Genomic DNA, 19,620 nt, shown 5'->3' with positions numbered 1-19,620 from the left:
GGCAGGGGTCCAGTCGGGGACCCAGGCATCACCCCTCCTGTCCTTCCCGCCCACCCCCCACCCAGTGCTCTGTTCTGCCCTGTGTTTTCCCAGAGTGACTTGATGAGGGAGGGGCGAGGGGCTCTGAGCCCCAGTAGGCTGCTCATCTCCCGGCTCCTGCCTTGGTTATCTCTCCTCAGGGTCCCCGTCTTTCAGGCTCTCTCTCCCTCCACCCCTCCCCATCTCCATCTTCCAATTTGTATCTATTCTCTCTCTGTCTTTCTCCCTCTCTTGGTCCCTGTTTTCTCTCCCCTGTTTTGTTTTGTTTTCTCTCTCTCTCTCTCTCTCTCTCTCTCTCTCTCTCTCTGTATTTCTCTCTACTTTTCTGTCCTTTTCTATTTCTTTCTCACTATCTGTCTCTCTTGGTCTCTGTCGTCTCTGCCTCTTCCTGTCTCTGCCTTTCTCTGCCTGTCTCTGGTTTTTCTTGGTCCTTGGTTTCTTTTCCTGTCTCTCTCACCACCTCAGTTCCTCTCCCCTGCTTCCCCCTCCTGCCCCCAGCCTCTCTCCTCCCACTTTCCAGCCTCCCCCCACCTTCCCATCCCTAGCAAGTGACCCCCAGGCCCTCCTGAGGCCAAGAAGAGACTCCCTCCCAACTCCAGCCTCTTCCCGAGGTGCCGGGCAATCTCAGACCCCTCCCCTCTCCACTTCAACTGAGCCTTTCCCAGGACCCAGAGGGCGCCAGGAATGTGGGGCAGAGAGCAGGGAGGCCAGCTGGAGGTCAGGAAGCCAGGACCCACCCATGTCAACCCCCCGCCCCCAGACTGGTCTCCTTTTAGCCTCTGGTGCTGGATCTCACGCCACCATTACTCCCTGCCCCTCCCGGGGCCTCTGGGCCTCAGTTTCTCCTCTGCAAAATGGGCAGACTCACCTCTGTCCCATTTACCTCACAGCTCCCCAGGGAGTGTGTGCTCATGAATGTTACTAGTATGATTAACGTGCAGGAATTGGTGATTTGTATTAAAGGGGGAAGCGAGTGCTGAGAGTCGGGACGCAGTTTCTAAGCCAAATATTCTCCGCATTTCAGAGCAAAGGAAAAGACTGAAAGTGGAGATTGTGAGGGGGCGTGTGATTCAGTGGTGACTGTGACCAGATCACGTGAGGCTATGGGTTCGTGTGTGATCATGGGATGATGTGTGATCCTGTGGAAAACTGTGTGACTGTGTGTGACTGTATGTGACTTGTGAGTGCGGGTGAGGCTGTGATGGAGAGTTGTATGTTTGTATGACCTTAGCACTGGATGTGACTGAGGATGACAGTGTGACAATGTGACACCAGGAGCTCATGAGAGTGTGCCTTAGTGACACTGGGGGAATGTGTGTTGTTGGAATATGACTGTGGACTCTGTAGGTGATTATGTGAAGTGTGTGACTCGATGTGTGAGCGTGTTAATGGGTGGAGTTGTGTAACATTGTGTGTTACCTTCAGATCGCGTCATTAAAGGATTGTATGACTGCGTGAGGAACCGTATAACTGTCTGCTTTTATTTCGTCGACCATCATTCTTTGAGCCTCTGCTCTATGCCCCAACCTGTGCTGAGTGATGCTGGGGACCCAGTGGTGACTGAGATGCCCTGGCCCTGTCCTCATGGGGCACACAGGCCGGGGGGGGAGACAGACAGTGTTTGTGATGTGACCTAGTGATGGTGTGAATGTGTGTGTGATGGACACTGTATCATTGGGACTGTGGGAAGCTGTGATTGTGTTTCCGTGTGAGCAGAGGAGTCCATGCCCCAGGTATGTGGCTGTGTCACTGCGAATGACTGTTAGCCTGTTTGGGTCTCTGGGTGTGACGCTGGATTGTAGGACTGTGAATGAACATGAAGAACATGTTCTGTGAGGAACAGTGTGTGAGATTCTGTGTCATGCCTCCCTGCGGCTGGGTGTATGGGATTGTGCGTGACACTGTGTGTGACTGAGACTCCGTGTGCAGTGGCTGAGTGGGACGGGTGGGACAATGTGAGAGGCTGTGCACCCTGGGAGGGGGGTCCTCAGGATGATGACAGTGACTGTTCTCCCACGTGACCCTTGGCTGTGAGTGGCTGTGACACTCACACGCAACTGGCCCCCTGTGCTGGGTCTCTGCCCCAAGCTCCCCCTTCCTGTTCCTTGGCCCGCCCTGGCCCCGCCCCCTCCCATCACCCCAGGCTGTCACCTCTTCCAGAGCCCAGGCGAGGCAGTGGAGGCAGCAGCGTCAGAAGCAAGTGATCGAGAGGAGGGCTGGGGACAGGTGAGGGCTCCCCCCATCCCAGTCCGTTCCCCCTGCCACACGTCCCCCTCAAGTCTCTGGGCCCCTCTTTCTGCATTTCTTAGCCTGTGCTTTTGTCCCTCTGCCCCTCTGTGCCCACAGTCTATATCCTCCTTCTGTCTGTCTCTCAGCATCTCTGTCTCCACGTCTCACAATCTCTGTTTAGCCTCTAGATAGCTCTGTATCTCTGCCTCTTTCTCCCAGTCTCTGTACCTCTCTCCACGTCTCTATCTCCTCTTTGTCTCCTAGCCCACATTTTTGTCTCTGTCTTCCTCTGCCTTTTGGTTTCTGGTCTCTTGCTGTGTGTCTCATCCTGTCTGTCTCTGTGTCTCTCAGTCTCTATATTTGTCTCATGTCTCTGTGACTCTGTGTCTTTCTGGGGCTCCAACCGAGATCCTCCTTGCTTTCCCCTTTCCCTACATGGTGCCAGCTGTGGGGTGTTGGGGGTTAGACCGATTTCCAGGCATCTGGACCCCTGCAGACCTAAGAGGGTCTGATGCCTCTCTGGTCCCTAGGAGAGGATTGTCCCGCTGACTCTGGGTTTTATCCACAGTAGGGAAAGTTTGATACGGTCGGGTTCCTATCCGCGATTTGAAAACCCTTTGGGAGAGTGGGAACTTCAAACAGTCATTTAAAGCTCCGTGCCCTCCTCTCCAAGGTGGTCCCCAGGTTCCCCGGAGTCTCTAGGTCTATACTCCGGGTAACACTGGCGCTTTTGCCCAGCGCGGCTCTAAGGCAACCGCACTCTCAGCAAACACCCCCCTTCTACCGCCGCTGCCCCAGAAACAGCCGGGAGCGGGCCCGGGAGTCAGGTGTTGGATCTCGGTCTCCGCCCACTCCTCACCACTCCCGCCCCCTGCCCCAAATCACCACTCTTGGGGGAGGGGGGCGCTGCCTCCGGGTACCTGAACCCCTCTGCGTGGTGGCGCTGGGGCTGGGGAAGGGGGGCGGCGGCTCCTGATTCTGCCCTCGGACCCCCAGAGCCAGCTGCCCTTGCGTGACCGGACCCTTCGCCCCCCATGCCCTGCCTCTCACACGATGCCGAGCTGTCCACCCTGGTGGCTGCTACTGCTGCTTTCGCTGTGGGAGCCGCTGCTCCGGAGGGCGGAGGTGAGAACCCGAGGAGCCAAGGAGCTCAAGGCTTGGAGGGATGTCTGGGGCCGGCTTTTAAGGCTTATCGCACTGGGAAGATTGTTTTAAGACCTCGCCGCCTCCTTCCCGTAAATTTCCTGAAGGTTTTCAGCTCCCCACAGCAACTCCCCTGGTGGTTTCTAGGCACCCCTCAAGACTTAGAAGAGGTTTCTAAGCCACCCAAGACTCCTGAGCAAAACAGGACAGCCCCTCCAAGTCCCTCTAGGGTGTTTCTGGCCCTCAGGAACCACGCTGCCTGGGAGCAGGGGTCAGCGCGGGGCGGGATTGGGGGGTCCACCCTTCTCTCTTTTTGTAGGCAGGCTCTGAGGGGCAGACGGCGGGAGAGCTGTACCAGCGTTGGGAACGGTACCGCAGGGAGTGCCAGGCGACACTAGAGGCTGCGGCGCCCCCAGCAGGTGTTACTGGGGTGGAGATCTGGGAGCAAGAGAAGGGCTGGGGCTGAGAGGGGTGGGCTTGAGGCCGGCCTAGGACTGATCCGCGGGGCCTGAGAGAAGTCTGTGTTAAATGTGGGCGGCGTGGGAGTGGCCTGAGATGAACCTTGAAAAGGGAGGGGTCTTGGGCGAGGCCTATACTAGGTGGGTGGGACCTAAAGTGGACCGCGAAGAGGGAGTTTGGGGTGGAGCCTAGGAAGGGCCTTGCAGAGTGGGAAGCATCTGCGGCGGGAACTTGCTTGGTGGAAGGAGCCCAGAGCAGGGTTCGGAAGGTGGGCGGGGCCTGAGGTCTGGTGGGAGGAGCTGTGACGGAGCAGGGACCCGACCACTCCAGGTGGGCGAGGCTGGGGCAGGGCTTGTGTGTGGAAGGCGGAGAAGCATTGGGCGAGAGGTACAGGTCCACCCGACATCTGGCCCCCACGCCCACCCCAGGCCTCGCCTGTAACGGGTCCTTTGATATGTACGTCTGCTGGGACCACACTGCACCCAATGCCACTGCCCGTGCGTCCTGCCCCTGGTACCTGCCCTGGAACCGCCATGGTGAGCTGCCTCGTGGACACCGGGCCCTCCCCTGACACAAACAGCTCTCTTTTAACCCTGGCCCCAGACACCACTGCCCCGCAGCAATCCTGCTCCTCTTTGTCCGGCTGGGTGTCTCCTTCTGTCTGTCCACCCCTGGCTGGGTCACCGCATAATGCCCCTTCTCTGTCTCTGTATCTCTCTGAGGACCACCAGGTTCTTATTTTCTCTCCTTTTCATGAGTCTGTTTCTGCACATCTTGGTCTTCCTTGCCTAACTAGCTGTGTGACCTAGGGTAGTTTATTTAATTTCTTTACGTCTCACTTTCCTCGTTTGTAAAATGATGTTTATGATAGTACCAAGTTCACAGCCTTGTTATGAATATTAAATTAATTGATACGTGTAAAATGCTACACAAGGGTTTATCATCATCCTATCACTGGATCTCTCTCTGCCTTCGTCTCACAATTTGTCTTTCTGCCTCCATCTCTGTGCCTCTGATCCCCTCCCTTGTTTCCCCACAGTGGCTGCAGGCTTTGTCCTCCGCCATTGTGGCAGTGATGGCCAATGGGGACCTTGGAGAGACCATTCTCAGTGTGAGAACCCAGAGAAGAATGGGGTTTTTCAGGTAAGAAGAGGTGAGGGATTCAGGGTAGGATGTCCAGACATAGGCAGAAAGCAGCCTCAGACAGAGCCTCAAACCCCTGGTACTGTTCAGGACTCTGGGTTCCAAGTGATAGAAATTCAGCTCCTTGTTTGAAGGAGAAAGAAAAAGAAATATATTGGCTTCTGTGATTGAAAACTATAAGGCTACAGCTTCAGGCACAGCTGGATCTGGGTGCTAAAATGATGTGGTTGGGAATCTCACCATATTGTTCCTCTGTTTTTCTGTATGATGGTGTCCTCTTTTCTGTGGAGTGGAAAAGGTGGCTCTCACTGGCACCAGGCTCACATTCCACCTACCAAGCAACAATGTAGGAAGACTGAGTTTTTTTCTCAATAGCTCTAACTTTATGTCCCAGGACTGACTGTCATTGGCCTGATTTGGGTCATATAATTGCCCTCGACTAATCGTTGTGTGTGTGTGTGTGTGTGTGTGTGTGTGGTGTAGTGTTAGATAGAATGCTTTGATTGGCTGGTCACATGCCCAGACTTGGAGTTGAGGGGCGGAGTGCCCCATTCAGACAATGGTAGGTGGATCCCCAAAGGAACACTGGGGTGTGGGGTAGGAACAAAGAGCAGATATCTCTCCAGCACCTTTATGGCCCTAGGAGAAGAACTGAGCTCTATTTCTGTGTCTTCTTGCCCCACCCCCAGGACCAAAGGCTCAGCTTGGAGCGGCTGCAGGTTATGTACACCGTGGGCTACTCCCTGTCCCTTGCCACACTGCTGCTCGCCTTGCTCATCTTGAGTTTCTTCAGGTGGGACCCCCAGCCCTAAGTGGAGGCAGCAGAGACTGGGCTTCAGTTTTCCCAGTAAGATGGGGTAGTCAGGCTCCACCGGCAACAAGCATTTAATGGTGGTTCTGTGGGAAGGGCTGGGGGGTAGTTTAAGGGACTCTGTGTGGCCAAGGCCAGGTCCTCAGACTGCCTTCCAAATCCCCCAGGCGGCTGCGCTGCACTCGCAACTACATCCACATCAACCTGTTCATGTCTTTCATGCTGCGGGCAGCAGCCATCCTCACCCGAGACCGTCTGCTTCCTCCACCTGGCCCCTACCCTGGGGGTCAGGCTCCTATCCTGTGGAACCGGGTGAGCACCGTCTCTCTCTTTCTCAAATTGGGATTCTCTCTCCTCTGGTGAGGCCAGAGGGTTCCCATTCCATTTACTACCTCCTACCCTATCGACAGTTAATCTCTCTTGACCCTTCCAACACAATTGGAGAGGGACCCTCCCAACTCGGCCTCCCCCATCATTGAACTCTCCCACCCCATCACCTCCTCTATTGGAATTTTCCATTCCCGTTCTCTCAGTATCTCACCCATCGTTGGACTTTCGCACCAATGAGAGAATCCCCTGCTAGAGGTGAGACGGTGGCAGGACGGGAGAAACTAACTAGTGGGGGGATTTGGTAGATACCAATTTGTTCCTGAGAGACAAGGTGGGAGAGACTAAAGTCTAGGGACAGCGGGGAGGAAACCTATTAAGTTGGGCCATACCAATTGTTAAAAAGCCAAGGGGTGGGAGAGTCCATATGCTGGCGGGACATGAGAGAAAACTTTTGAGAGGTGGAGTAGTTGAGTGGAATTCTTAGAAGGAGATGGGGTTGGGAGAGGCCATATTTGGGGGGATCTGGGGGGAACTCTGATAGCAAGATGTAAGATACCAATTGTTAAAGAGGTTAGAGTGGGAGAGTTCATATAGGGAAAGAGAATAGGGCGAAAGAAACCAAAACGACATCATCCTTTGGTGATATAGAATGAGAGGAGAATATTTGATGTCAAGAGACGACAAGAGATGGGGGTGGAGGGGGCCCTGACTGCCCCCTTCTCTTGTCTGGCCACCCCCTAGGCCCTAGCTGCCTGTCGCACGGCCCAGATCTTGACCCAGTACTGCGTGGGTGCCAACTACACGTGGCTGCTGGTGGAGGGCATCTACCTGCACAGCCTCCTGGTGCTTGTGGGAGGCTCCGAGGAGGGCCACTTCCGCTGCTACATGCTCTTCGGCTGGGGTGAGCCCCGACCCTGTCCCCTGCCCAGCCCAGCGCGCCTCCCCTCTCCCCAGCTACCCTGCTGGTCTACCTCAGGGGGTCTCCTCTCCTCTCTAGGCTTCTGCCTCCCCTTCCCGGCGGGGGAATTCCTCGGGTCTTGGGCCTGGCGGGGCCCGTGCGCGCTCTGACAGCTGCGGCGGGGTGGGGGGCGGGGGTTGGGTCTGCACAGGGGCCCCCGCACTTTTCGTCATTCCTTGGGTGATCGTCAGGTACCTGTACGAGAACACGCAGTAAGTCGTGGGTCTGGGGCGGGGCTTGGGAGGTGGGCGGAGCTTTGAGGGACGCGGGAGGGGTACGATGGAAACGTGGGGAGGTTCTAATTGCACCTAGGGACCCGGGTGGGTTCTGAAGGAACAGGTCGCTTAGAAAGTTGGGTTCCAGGACTACGGGAAGGGGAGGGATGAGGGCTGGGCCTAAATAGTAGCGGGCGGGGCTTTAAGGAAATGTGGGTGTGGCGTTAAGGAAGGTGGGCGGGGCCTGGGGAGTTTAAGTGCTTAATTCGGCGAGCCTAAGGTTTTCTGTCCCTTAGCTCTACTCCTCCTCCTCCAGGTGCTGGGAGCGGAACGATATCAAGGGCATTTGGTGGATTATAAGGACCCCTATCCTGCTAACCATCTTGGTACGGCCGGCCCCACCTCTTTCAGGCTGGTCTCAGGGATTTCCTGTCCTGGGAAGCCTGGGCGGTGGGGGGTAGGCCTGAGAGCGGGGAACTGGCTCAGTCTCTCTCTCTCTCCCCCCGCAGATTAATTTTCTCATCTTTATCCGCATCCTTGGCATCCTCGCGTCAAAGCTGAGGACGCAACAGATGCGCTGCCCAGACTACCGACTGAGGTGAAGGAGGGCGGTGGGGACGGAGGGGAAGGTGGCTGGGTGCAAGATGGGGGACCCGGGGCCGTGGGACCACTGCCACCCTCTACCCCCAGGCTGGCTCGCTCCACGCTGACGCTGGTGCCCCTGCTGGGCGTCCACGAGGTGGTGTTTGCTCCCGTGACTGAGGAACAGGCCCGGGGTGCCCTGCGCTTGGCCAAGCTCAGCTTTGAGATCTTCCTCAGTTCTTTCCAGGTGCTTAAGCAGGGTGCAGGAGCTACACCCTTTGACTTGGGGCCCTCCTACTCAGAGGGGCACGAGGGATACAATAATCCTCTGGCGCAGCCACAGAATGGGGTGTGAAGATAGGATTTTGTTCATTCATTCTACACAAAATACTGAGCTAGCGCCATCCCCGGGCTGGGGAAGCAGCAGAGAGGAGACAGGAGACCAGGCAGCCCCAGCAGTACTGCCTCCCGGTTAAGATAGAGGGCTTTGAGGCCAGCCAGGGCTGGGGCCAAATTTGGGTTGTCACTCCCAGCTCTGTGGCCTTCACCTCAGGGCCAGGGCAAGGGTGAGGCATCTGAAGTACCTAAAGCGCAAATTTTAAGGAAGTGCTCCCTGAAGTTGAAGGCCCACCCTGCCCGTGCTTGCCCTACCCTAGCCTCCACCCTGCTTTTTACCTTGTTGGGCCTCAGTTTTCTCATCTCTAAAGTGGGGACAATACTTGTCTCATTTCATAAGGCTGTTCATTCATTACATTCAGCAAAACTTTATTGAACACTTACTATGTACCAAACACTCTTCCAGGCTTACTGTGGGGATACAGCCAAGAACCAAATGGTGCCTGCCCTCTAGTGAGAGAGACAGATGCTAAAGATACTATATAAGTAAAATATACAGAATGTCAGATGGTGAGACATGCCTAAAGGAGGGGGGAAGAAAGCAAGAAAACAGAGATGAGGAGCCAACAAAGAAGGATGGGGTTATAGACAGGGGGTCAGGGAAGGCCTCGCTGAAAAGACACTGGAGCAGAGACCCAAAGATGAGGGAACAAGCCAGGAAGATATTTGGGAAAAATGTTCCAGAAAGAGAAATGCGAAGTGCAAGATCCCTGAGGTGGGAGAGAGTACCTGTCATGATGGAAGAAGGTCAGCATGCCTCAGCATGGGGAGCCAGTGAGAGCAAGTGGGGGGCGGGGGGGAAGGACAGAGGTGAGATACCTGGGCAGATCCTTGAGCCAAACGAGGACTTTGGCTTTTCCTCTGAGTGAGGTGGGAGCCAAGAGAGCAGAGGGACGTGATCAGAGTTAGATATTAAAAGGATCGTGGAAAGTGATAAGAAATATCTTAATAATTACACACAAAATAATTGTCTTGCATTAATATATCAATTACTTTCTTAATTATAAATATACTTTATATTTATTTAAATTTATATTTAAAATATGTATAAATTTATATAAATATAAAACTAATTCTTTATTAAAGTTTATAAATAGGGAATTCCATGGCGGTCCAGTAGTTAGGACTCCGTGCCTTCACTGATGAGGGCCTGGGTTCGATCCCTGGTTGGGGAACTAAGATCCCACAAGCCGCACAGTGTGGCTAAATAAATAAAATCATGTAGTAAGTTATGATAAAATTCAGAAAAAGGTTTAACTATGTGCCACGCACTACGGCTTCTTGCATATTAATAATACCTCAATTCTCACGACCACCACTGTATTATTACTCCATTTTCCAGATAAAGAAACTGAGTCACAGACGGGTTAAGCAGCTTACCCAAGTGGGGAAGAAAGTGGGGAAGCGGTGATCACATCCAAGCAGGCTACCTCCGGGGTCACTTGTTCTTAACCTCCAGCCCTGATTGCTCAGCAAACTGGCGAGGGCAAGGGGGGATTCGGGAGCCGGGGAGAAGGTGACTGCAATAGTGTAGGACCAGGGTGGCGGCAGGCGAGGTGGTTTGGGGCCTGGAAGGGGTCAGAGCTCATTAAGGGGTGTTTATAACCCTGCCCCTGCCCCCAATTTAACACCGCACCTCCTCTGGCAGGGTTTTCTGGTCAGCGTCCTCTACTGCTTCATCAACAAGGAGGTAGGGAGAGCCCCGGCCCGCCGCCCACGCCCTCTGCCGGCCGCGCAGGGAATGGCGCGCCCCGCGCCGCCTCTGAGCGCTGTCCCGTTGCAGGTGCAGTCGGAGATCCGGCGGGGCTGGCACCGCTGCCGCCTGCGCCACAGACTCGGCGAAGAGCCGTGCCAACCCCCCGAGCGCGCCTTCCGGACCCTGCCCTCGGGTTCCGGCCCCGGCCAGGTCGCCGCCGGCCGCGCTCTGTGCTCGAGGACACTCCCAGGTCCTGCGGGTGAGGCCAGCCATGTCTTAGAAAGTTACTGCTAGGCTGCGGGATTCTTGGGTCCATTCAGTTAGCACGTATTTATTGAGCGCTTGCTGTGTACCAGGCCTGGTGTGGAGAGCGCTGGGGAAATGGGGCGGCGCAGGGGCGGGGGCGGAGGGGAAGGAACAGAAGACAAGGTCCCTATTCTAGAAATCACAACTGAGTGGGGAAACAGACCGTGAGGATAAACCAAGTTACATATACGCTGCGGAACGGCTTATAAAGAAAAGTTAGAAGGGGACCTAGTGTGGTCTGGGGCATCTCTGAGGAAGTGACATTTAAGCCATGCCTGAAAGAGGTGAGGGAGACACCTTTGGAAAGAATTCGCGGCGAGATTCTAGGCAGAAGGAAGCACATCTGCGAAGGCCCTAGGGCGGGAAGGAGCTTGGCGGTGTCTGAGGAACAGAGAGGAGGCCTGCGTGTCTGGAGTGGGGTGAGTCAGAGCCAACAGATGGAGAGAGAAGTGGGAGGGGGCAGAAGAGTGGGAATTTTATTTCAGGTGCACTGAAGGTTCTTTGGAGCGGCTCCTAATGGAGTGGGCTAAGTTTTTTAAACAGATCTGTCTGCCCTCTGGGGCAACAGATTATTAGGGGCAAGGGTGGCAGCTGGGAGCCCAGGGAGGAGGCTAATGCAGGTGGGAGGTGATGTTGGCTAGACCAGGGTGGTGGCCACATAGGGTGTGAAACAGTTAGATTCTAGAGCTGTTTTAAAGGTAGAACTGAGAGGATTTGCCGAGGAAGGAGAGAAGCCAGGGAAGACTTCTCGTTTGGGGCTGGAGAGAGGAAAGAGGGAGATGGGGTTCAGGGTGGGGAGAACCAATAGTGCTCTTTGGACATGTTAAGCTGGGAATAAGGGTCTGGAGGTCAGAGTGAGAGACAGAAATGTGAGTGGCACTGGGGTCCAGAGAGGAGGATTCTGTGTGTAGATATCAACATGGGCAATTCAGGGCAGGTGTCAGAGCTGAAACCTACATCCAGGGAGGCCAAGACCACTGCTAGCTGGAGAGTGTGGACACACATGCATACCCTTCTTGGTGGCTCCTGGGAACTAGGAGAATTAGGAGGAAAGCCAGCAGTCTCACTGTGGCTGGACCACCTGTACACATGCAAGACCCTCACTCCTAAATCCCTCCCCCACATAGACACACACTTAGATTCAGTTGGTACCTGGGTGTTGTCCATTCTTTTCCTTGGGGTCCCCAGCTCCCTGGACAGATATGGCCCATGGTCGCTGAACTCAGAGTCCTTTCAAGCATGTGGTCCTGCTGGGCCCCTCTTGTGGGTTCTGGGAAGGTGGGGGCCTAGGGCTGGGCCCTTGTAAATAAAGCATGAGAAACAGTTGTTTTTTGTGGGGGTGGGGGGTGGGAAAATCTTCTTGGCCAGGCCATAAGGGAAATGACAGAGGCGGGCTGTGTGGCCAGATGCTGGTGGTGGCCTTGCACCCTCTGGAGAGCAGTACTGCTCAACTTCAGCCACGTGTTGCCAAGAGATCATGGACACCATGCTGCCACCATCCTCCATGCCTAAGAGAACGTTCCCAGCTGGGAACGTTCATGTGATCTCCTGTTATTTAAATTATTTACAATGTGTATGATTAAAAATTGTGTGTGTGCCAAACATTTTCTGAGAGCTGCTTCTCCAGAAAGGTAGTGTAGGAATAATAAAGCTGCAGGAACCAGCCTAGTTCAAATCTTAGTTTTTGGCTACTGATTAGCTGTGTGACTTGGGGAAAATTCCTAACCTCTCTGTGCCTAAGTTTCACTTCTGGAAAATGGGAATAATGATGGTACCAACATCCTAGGGTTGCCTGAGATTCCAATGAGTAACTCTTAGGATACTGCCTGGTGCATGGAGCACACTTGGCCAGTTTGCCTAGTGCTTTTCCTGCAACCTGTTTTCACTTTCACTCACCGTAACGGAAGAGGGGATTAGAGACCATTTGGGCAGTGGGTTGGGTAAAGAGATGAGGAAATTCAGGTTGATGCCAGGCAGGGGTGTCCTAGGCTAGAATCTTTGCTGCCAGCCTGCAAGGCAGGGAAAGGAATTCCTATTTCCCGGGGAGAACAGGAGGGATGTGGGGCAGGGATTCGAACTGTGACCCCGGGGCTTGTGCTGTCCCAGCTCCTGCACAAGAACCAAATCCTGGGGGTAAGTTTCCTGCGGCAGCATCATTCCCCACACTGTTATGGCTCCATCCTGCTCCCCAACAGTCATAAGGGCCTGGCTCCCTGGGTTTGAACTTGGCTCCATTGTCTCCTGAGCGATCCTGGGCAAGTCACTTACCTTCTCTGGGCCTCGGCTGTCTCATCTGTAAAATGGGGTGCCTCTAGCATCTATCTCCCAGATGGTTGTTCAAATTAGATGTGAACCACTCAGTAAACATAAGCCTTTATTACCCCACAGCCATTGCCTTGCATGTGTCAGGCCTTCTCCTGCTGCAGGGTCCTCAGCTCTGTCGCTAACGGGATCATGGCTGCGCCTTCCACAGCTCAGTGTGTCAGACAACTCATTCGACCCTGACCTCAGACTTGCGAACTGCACCAGCCTGGCACTTGGCCTTATCTGGAGAACACAGATAAAGATGCAGAGACAGAACACAGAGAGAGCTGGAGGGTGGGGGGGGGTCGCGGAGCATGATGTGTGTGCGTCAGAGCAAGACAGGGATTTCTCTTAATCCACCCACAATAAGTAAGGTCCCCCTTTCCCACCTCTATCTCCCTACATTTGTCAGAGAATTTCTCTCTAGGGTAGTTAAGCTGTGATTTGAGGGCAGCAGAGTTCAGGGGCTAGGCCACAGGCTCAGGAGCAGGGTGGGTTTGAATGGTGGCATCACCACTTCCTGGCTGGATACCCCTGGGGAGGCGCCATCACCTCCTTGTGCCCCAGTCCCCGCCTCCGGAATTGGAAGTAATAAATCACAGTGCCCGCTCAGAGTTGTTAGGAAGTCTGAACAGCACAGAGTGTAGGGCCTGGCAACCGCACAGGTCAGGTGTCAGCTACAAATGCTGTTGGTATTGAGTACTAACTGCTTTAACTGCAGCTCTTTCTCCTGTCAGTGAGGGCAGCTTGGGGGCTCTTCTGGGCACGGCTGTGTCCCCGGCATTGCAACACAGGGCTGGGCACAGAGCAGGCACTTGGGGGAATGTCTGACTGAACAAATGGAAAAAAAAAAAAAAAAAGACTGAAAGAAATTTTGAGTGAGACTGACTTACTGAGAGGTGGGGAGAAGGAAGAGAAAGAGAAAGTGACGAGAAGCTAGAACAAATTAAAGCACAAAAGGCAGCAAAAGCTCCCTCTGCCTAACCAATTCACTTCACAGAAGGGGAAAGTCAGGCCTGGAAGGGGCAGAGACCAGGCCTCTTCACCTGCTCAGAGAGGTCCCAATCCCCGTGCTTGGCCCCATGCCCGGCTGTCCCCCTCCTGGGTCTGCCCCACTCTCTAGGCCCTGTGAACAGACAGAGGCCACTAGAAAAAACACATGACTTTATTATTCCCAGCACAAAGGGCAGGTCTTTGCAAAACGAGGGGGATAGTTCTGACGGCAGGGAGGAGGCCCCTACTTGCCGGCGATGAGCGGGTTCCGCAGGACCACAATGACCGAGTCCCCGCGCAGGAACATTTTTGAGATGTAGCGGTCCTTGTTGACTGGCTTGGACTTCTTCTTGCCCTTGCCACTCTTGGGGACTTCGGTCCACATCTCCTTCACGTTCTCCAGCACCATGTTGCAGTGCCTGGTGGGCAGAAGGAGGCATCAGGAATGAGAGGGAGCCTCCTGACCCCCTCCTCTGTGCAGCACTGCCTCTTCCTCCATCAGCGTGGCATGGGGGAAGGTGCAGGCCCGGGACCAGGATGGCTGGGGCTCCAAGGCCACCTCTGCAAGTCCTCAGCTTGAAGCTTGGGCAAAGGACTTCACTCCTCTGTGCCTCAGTTTCCTCCTCTCTATAATGGGGACATTCATGGTGCCTACCTCCTAGGGCTGTTGTGAAGATTAAATGCATCAATACAGTATTCTTGTTAAGTACTTAGAACAGGGCCTGGCACAGGATAAAGGCAAATGAAATGGTGCTGCTTGTGCTTTTTAACTCCGAGTACTTCTGGTGGCATAAGCAAAGGTACAATTTCTCTTTGGAGAACCAGAGGTCCCTGGGGCCTGAGGCCGGTACATGACGCCTCCACTCCAGTCCTGCTTTCTGTCCCTGTCCTCAGGGTGCTGGGTGGGCACGTGTGACGACAGTATGGATTAGCTCAGTCAACAAACGCTTGCAATGAATACAACAATGAATAAAAGAGATAATAACCCTGCCCTCATGGGGTCTGCAGTCTAGTGAGGGGTGAAGAACACTAAATAAGTAAACAAAGACGCCTGTAATACACTGTCAGGTGGTAGCAAGTGCTATGAAGAAAAATTAAAGCAAGGTAAAGGGATAGGAGGATACAGGGAAATATTACCAAGCATAAGAAAGATGAGGGGGCTTCCCTGGTGGCGCAGTGGTTAAGCATTCACCTGCCAATGCAGGGGACACGGGTTCGGGCCATGGTCCGGGAAGATCCCACATGTCGCGGAGCAACTAAGCCTGGGCGCCACAACTACTGAAGCCTCCGCGCCTAGAGCCCACGCTCCGCAACAAGAGAAGGCACTGCAGTGAGAAGCCCACGCAGCGCAACGCAGAGTAGCAACGAAGACCCAACGCAGCCAAAAATAATAAGTAAATTTATTTAAAAAAAAGAAAGACGAGGAAGCTCGTGAGGAGCACATGAGGAAGCTCTGTGCCTTGCTATGTAGTAACCTCCAGAAGATACTGCTGAGTGAAAAAGGCAAGGGAGGGAACAGGATGCATGGAAAGCAACCTTCTGTAGGAAAAAAGTGGGTAGGAAAAACATACATTCCACCACCTGGTTGTGCAATACTAAATCCCTGAAATACACCTAAAGACTGGTGGCAGTGGCGTGACCTAGGTAGACTGGAGACAAACCAGATGGAAACTTTTCATTGGACTGTTATTACTGTTTTGGAAATCATGTGAATATATTACCAATTCAGAGAAAATAAGTTAAAAAAAGGAAGTAGCATACCAATATGGGAACATTTCCAAGGTATATTGTTAAGTGAAAAAACCAAGGTCTAAAACGGCGTGGCATGCCATTAGTAGTGACTTAAAAATAAATGAAAAGCACCCTCCTGTATCTACATGTATGATGTTCTGTGCAAGTAATCCTCCTGGAGGAGACCGGAGAAATTAGCCATGATGGGTCCCCGGGGAGGGCAACTGGTGCATGGAGAGGGAAGACTTGCTCTTCATTGGGTGCCTTTTGTATTTTTCAAATTTTGCATCCATCGCTCACTCAAGAAAGTAACATAATTAAGTAAATAAAGTGGTTAAGAATACCCTAGCTAACTTGCAGTGATGTCCTCAGACCACTGATTTGTGTGAAAAAACAAGATGCAACAGAGCACACGAATGATTCTACCTTAAAAACAATATTATGACAGATCAATTATGCCTCAATAAAGCTGTTAACTACCACCACAAGGGAGTCTCTGGGTGAATCAAACATGGCAGGATACATACTAGGGTGGTAGGCTGGGTAGGGAGAGGGATGAGAGGATGATATGGGGGCACAGGAGGAAGCTAGGGGAAAAGGAAAGAGTCAACTTAAAAAATTTATATATATATATATATCTATCTATCCACCACCTTGAGCACTTAACATATAGGCACTCACCAGGCCCCTTTAAGCACTTTCTAAGCATTAACCCATCAATCCTCCCTGCATCTCACCCCCAGGAGGTAAACACTGACTGGTTTACTAGTTCTCTCCAGCTTCTAGGGCAGGAAACTGAGCATAGTGGGATGAAGTGACTCACCCAAGGTCACAGAGTCTGGAAGTGGCAGAGCCTGTGTTCGAATCCAGACCTATCTGCCTCCTGTACCTGGCACTTCCTGTTGTTCTCATTCTCATTTTATTCAAGGGGAAACTAAGGCTGAGTGAAAGACTTGTTCATGGTCACATAAAAGCTAGTGGCAAAAGCATTCCAGGAGTAAGTTTCATCACACCACTGTGAGGAAAGCACTTCCCAAATGCTAACTAAAAGCTGCAGGTCATATGTTTACTGAGCATTTATTATGTGTTAGGTACTGAGCCAAGTGCTCTTCATACATAATATCATTTAAGCCTCACAACTGTTCTGAGGGGCATTATTATGATGCATATTTCACAGATAAGGAAACTGAGGCCCAGAGAGGAAAAATCATTTGCTGCTCCCTATGGCTGAAACACTCAGACCCTAGCTTGCACCTTCATTTTATTCATACCTGTCCACCGTTGCGTCTTCCTTTGAGGCCTCCCATGTTATCTACCTAAGACAGCACCTCCTTCCCAGTACTTCAAACTCTTACCTGTCTTTACTTTTCTGCATAGAATTTATCATCACTTGTCTTTATGACATTATTTACATGTTTGCTGTCGGCTTCCCTGCCTACAGCATAAGCTCCCTGAGTATAGGAACCATGTTTGTTTCCATCATTGCTGTATCTCTGGAGCCTAAAACAGTACCTGACCCAGGTGGACGCTCTCATTATGCAATAACTGCAAAAAAACTGATTAAGAGCTCTGGGTGCCAAATGCTCGACTTCTAATGACTTACTACGCTTCACATATATTAAGTGATTGAATCTTTGCAACCACCATGATTACTGCCACTGTACGGACAAGATAAAGTCACTTGCCAAAGGTCACATGGCTGTTAAGAGGCAGAGCTGGGACATGAATCCAGGAAGACTGGCTCCCAAGTACATGACCATAACCACTGTGCTTCACAGCTGGAGGGACAATGATAGACCACCACATCTTGAGGTCCTGAGATGCTTCTGCCCTGGGCTTCGGACTGGAGCTGGGACTGCTTCTCCAGGCCTGGAAAGAACACCTCCCCAGACCCAGGCGTTTACCTGTCAAAGGCCTTCACACGGCCCAGGAGCTTCTTGTTGTTGCGGCAGTTGATGAGCACTTGCGTGTTGTTCTTGACCGACTGGGTGAGCACGGAGAGTGGCCCTGTGTTAAACTCCTCCTCCTCCCGCTTCTGCAGCTCCTCCGGGGTCATCTCACTCTTGGGCTTGTTGAGGAGGCTCCTAAGTGGGCAAGTATGGAACCCATAGGTGAGAGGGCCCAGAGCCGGAGCCTGGGTGCTCATGGCCTCTGGCTCGGTGTCTCCCTCACACACCCACCCTCCTGCTCGGTCCTCTCTCGGCATCACCACTTGGATACTTAACAGACATTTCCACCCTTCAAGTCCTAGGCTGAACTCCAGATCCCCCAATACCCCCAACTTATACTATACTATCCACAGCCTTCCTCATCTCCATCAATGGCAACTCCATCCTTCTAGTTGTTTAAGCAAAAACTCTTAATGTCAACTTGACTCTTCTTTCCTTCTCCCACATCCTATATTCAATCTGTCAGCAAATCCTGTCATCTGCCGCTAAAATATATCGGAATCTGTCCATTTCTTACCATGGCTTAAACCTCCATCATCTCTCTCCTACTGGTCTCGCTGCCTCCATCCACACTCCCCAACAGTTTGCTCTCCACAAAGCAGTCTCGGGGATGGTGCCAAGACTCAAGTCATATATCATCTCACTCTTCAAAACCCCCTCATGGGCTTCCCTGGTGGCACAGTGGTTAAGAATCGCCTGCCAATGCAGGGGACACGGGTTCGAGCCCTGGTCTGGGAAGATCCCACATGCAGTGAAACTAAGCCCGTGCGCCACAACTACTGAGCCTGCGCTCTAGAGCCCGCGAGCCGCAACTATTGAGCACGTGCTCTAGAGCCAGCGAGCCACAACTACTGAATCCCGCACGCCTAGAGCCCGTGCTCCGCAACAAGAGAAGCCACCGCAATGAGAAGCCCGCGCACCGCAACGAAGAGCCCTCGCTCGCCACAACTAGAGAAAAGCCCGCGCGCAGCAACGAAGACCCAACGCAGCCAAAAATAAATAAATAAAAATAGATACATTTATATTAAAAAATAGATATTAGGCAAACTTTCTTCTAGAGTCCCTGCATTTGCTTTTCCCTCTGCCTGGATACCTCCCCAGATATCTCTGTAGTACACTCTCTCACTTTCTTCAGGTTTTTGCTCAAGTGTTGCCTCCTTTATGTGTCCTGTCTCTCAAAAGTAGCGTTCCACATTGTTTCACCCTGCTCTACTGTTTCTTTATTCATAGTCCCGGTCACCTAACACACCACATACTTTACCTGTTTATTACCATTACGTTTACTGCCTGCCTCTTCCCATCCCATAAGATGCAGAAGGGGATTTTCTTCCTTGGGGGAGTGGGGTAATTTACTGATAGAGCCTATGTGTCTAAAGCAGCCTGATATAGGAGCACTCAATAAATAATTGTTGAATGAATACGTAAGGAAAATCATTCCCGTAACTCGTTATCCGTAAAAATCGAGAATGTAGTTGGAAAGCCAACCGTCTCCAGCTCAAATTATCCGTATAAACCCCTTATCTAAGATCGTTTTTCCTACAAGTCCGTACTCCCCTCTTCCAGGTTCTTTATTCGTAAAAGCGCTTCCCCTTAAAATTCATTTCAGTAAGATTCATTATTTGGGAAAGCCCAGCCCGTTATCAGATAAAGCTTTCCCTCCTCCCGAAGTCAGAATCCGTCAAAGGCCCCACGTCCGTTCTCAAACGCATCAGTAGAAAAGTACGCCACTTTACCCCTAAAATGTTTGCCTCCGCCCCCGGCTCTGCCCATCCCCTTCCACCGGTAAGTGGCCAAATATACACCCTCAACCCCACTCCCGCCACCTAAGCCTAACCCGGCCTCACATGTTGGCGATGGTGGTGGCCGCACTCTCAAGTCACTACCGTCTCCGCGTTGCCTCAGCCTTCCACAGAGAGCGCAACAGAGGCGGGACTTCCGCTTCCTGCGGCCAACTTCCGTGGGCGCCTGCGCAAACCCAACCAGCGGGTGGGGGCGTGGCCAGTTGCCATAGCGATTTCCACCAGCCCTTCGCGGCTTTGGGATAAAAGCTTCACATGGTGATTCCCGGCCATTCAGGACAGTACGGGGCGGATATTCACGATAGTGGAGAGGAAAAGAAAGCGGGACTGATTCAAACCATTTTGTTGTAGAACCGCACAGGTTGATGGAAGGAAAGGACAAGCTATTTCCACATGCCCGCCCACCCTGCCTTTGGGGGAGCGGCCTCCGCGAAGCCAATCCGCTCCTCGCTTCCGGGATGGACACCTCCCCTTTTCCTTCGGAGACCGTTCATTTAAGTGTCTATTGATCTTTTGACTAGGGGTAACCAATCCTTT

General features: G+C 52.6%; 2 protein-coding genes across 4 annotated transcripts; one reads left to right on the top strand and one right to left on the bottom strand.

Annotated features, from left to right (window-relative positions):
- The first annotated feature begins 971 nt into the window (after positions 1-971).
- Positions 972-13,824, top strand: GIPR (gastric inhibitory polypeptide receptor). Of its 2 annotated transcripts, XM_089902687.1 has the most exons (13): positions 972-3,393; positions 3,731-3,830; positions 4,299-4,406; positions 4,910-5,013; positions 5,703-5,806; positions 5,992-6,136; positions 6,896-7,055; positions 7,264-7,324; positions 7,644-7,713; positions 7,837-7,925; positions 8,097-8,156; positions 9,954-9,995; positions 10,089-13,824. In XM_089902687.1, the coding sequence occupies exons 1-13, from the start codon at positions 3,322-3,324 to the stop codon at positions 10,279-10,281; spliced, it is 1,308 nt and encodes a 435-aa protein (XP_089758813.1). In that variant the 5' UTR covers positions 972-3,321; the 3' UTR covers positions 10,282-13,824. The 2 variants fall into 2 exon arrangements, with proteins under 2 accessions (XP_089758813.1, XP_089758812.1); XM_089902686.1 differs by having other exon boundaries at positions 8,018-8,156; positions 9,954-13,824.
- Positions 13,759-19,238, bottom strand: SNRPD2 (small nuclear ribonucleoprotein D2 polypeptide). Of its 2 annotated transcripts, none has more exons than XM_022585340.3 (3): positions 19,129-19,238; positions 17,240-17,419; positions 13,759-14,023 (listed from the first exon to the last, which is right to left on the bottom strand). In XM_022585340.3, coding segments are annotated over exons 1-3 (357 nt in total). In that variant the 5' UTR covers positions 19,131-19,238; the 3' UTR covers positions 13,759-13,848. The 2 variants fall into 2 exon arrangements, with proteins under 2 accessions (XP_022441048.1, XP_089758811.1); XM_089902685.1 differs by lacking the exon at positions 19,129-19,238 and adding an exon at positions 17,802-17,906.
- Between the last annotated feature and the right edge of the window lie 382 nt (positions 19,239-19,620).

This window comes from Delphinapterus leucas, chromosome 20 (assembly GCF_059928025.1).
Source record: "Delphinapterus leucas isolate spDelLeu-1000000601 "Yukka" chromosome 20, BTC_Dleu_Yukka2, whole genome shotgun sequence".
In the NCBI taxonomy this organism is placed as follows: Eukaryota; Metazoa; Chordata; class Mammalia; order Artiodactyla; family Monodontidae; genus Delphinapterus; species Delphinapterus leucas.
The sequence above is the reverse complement of the archived record's forward strand: the minus strand, read 5'-3'. Positions and strand labels throughout refer to the sequence as shown.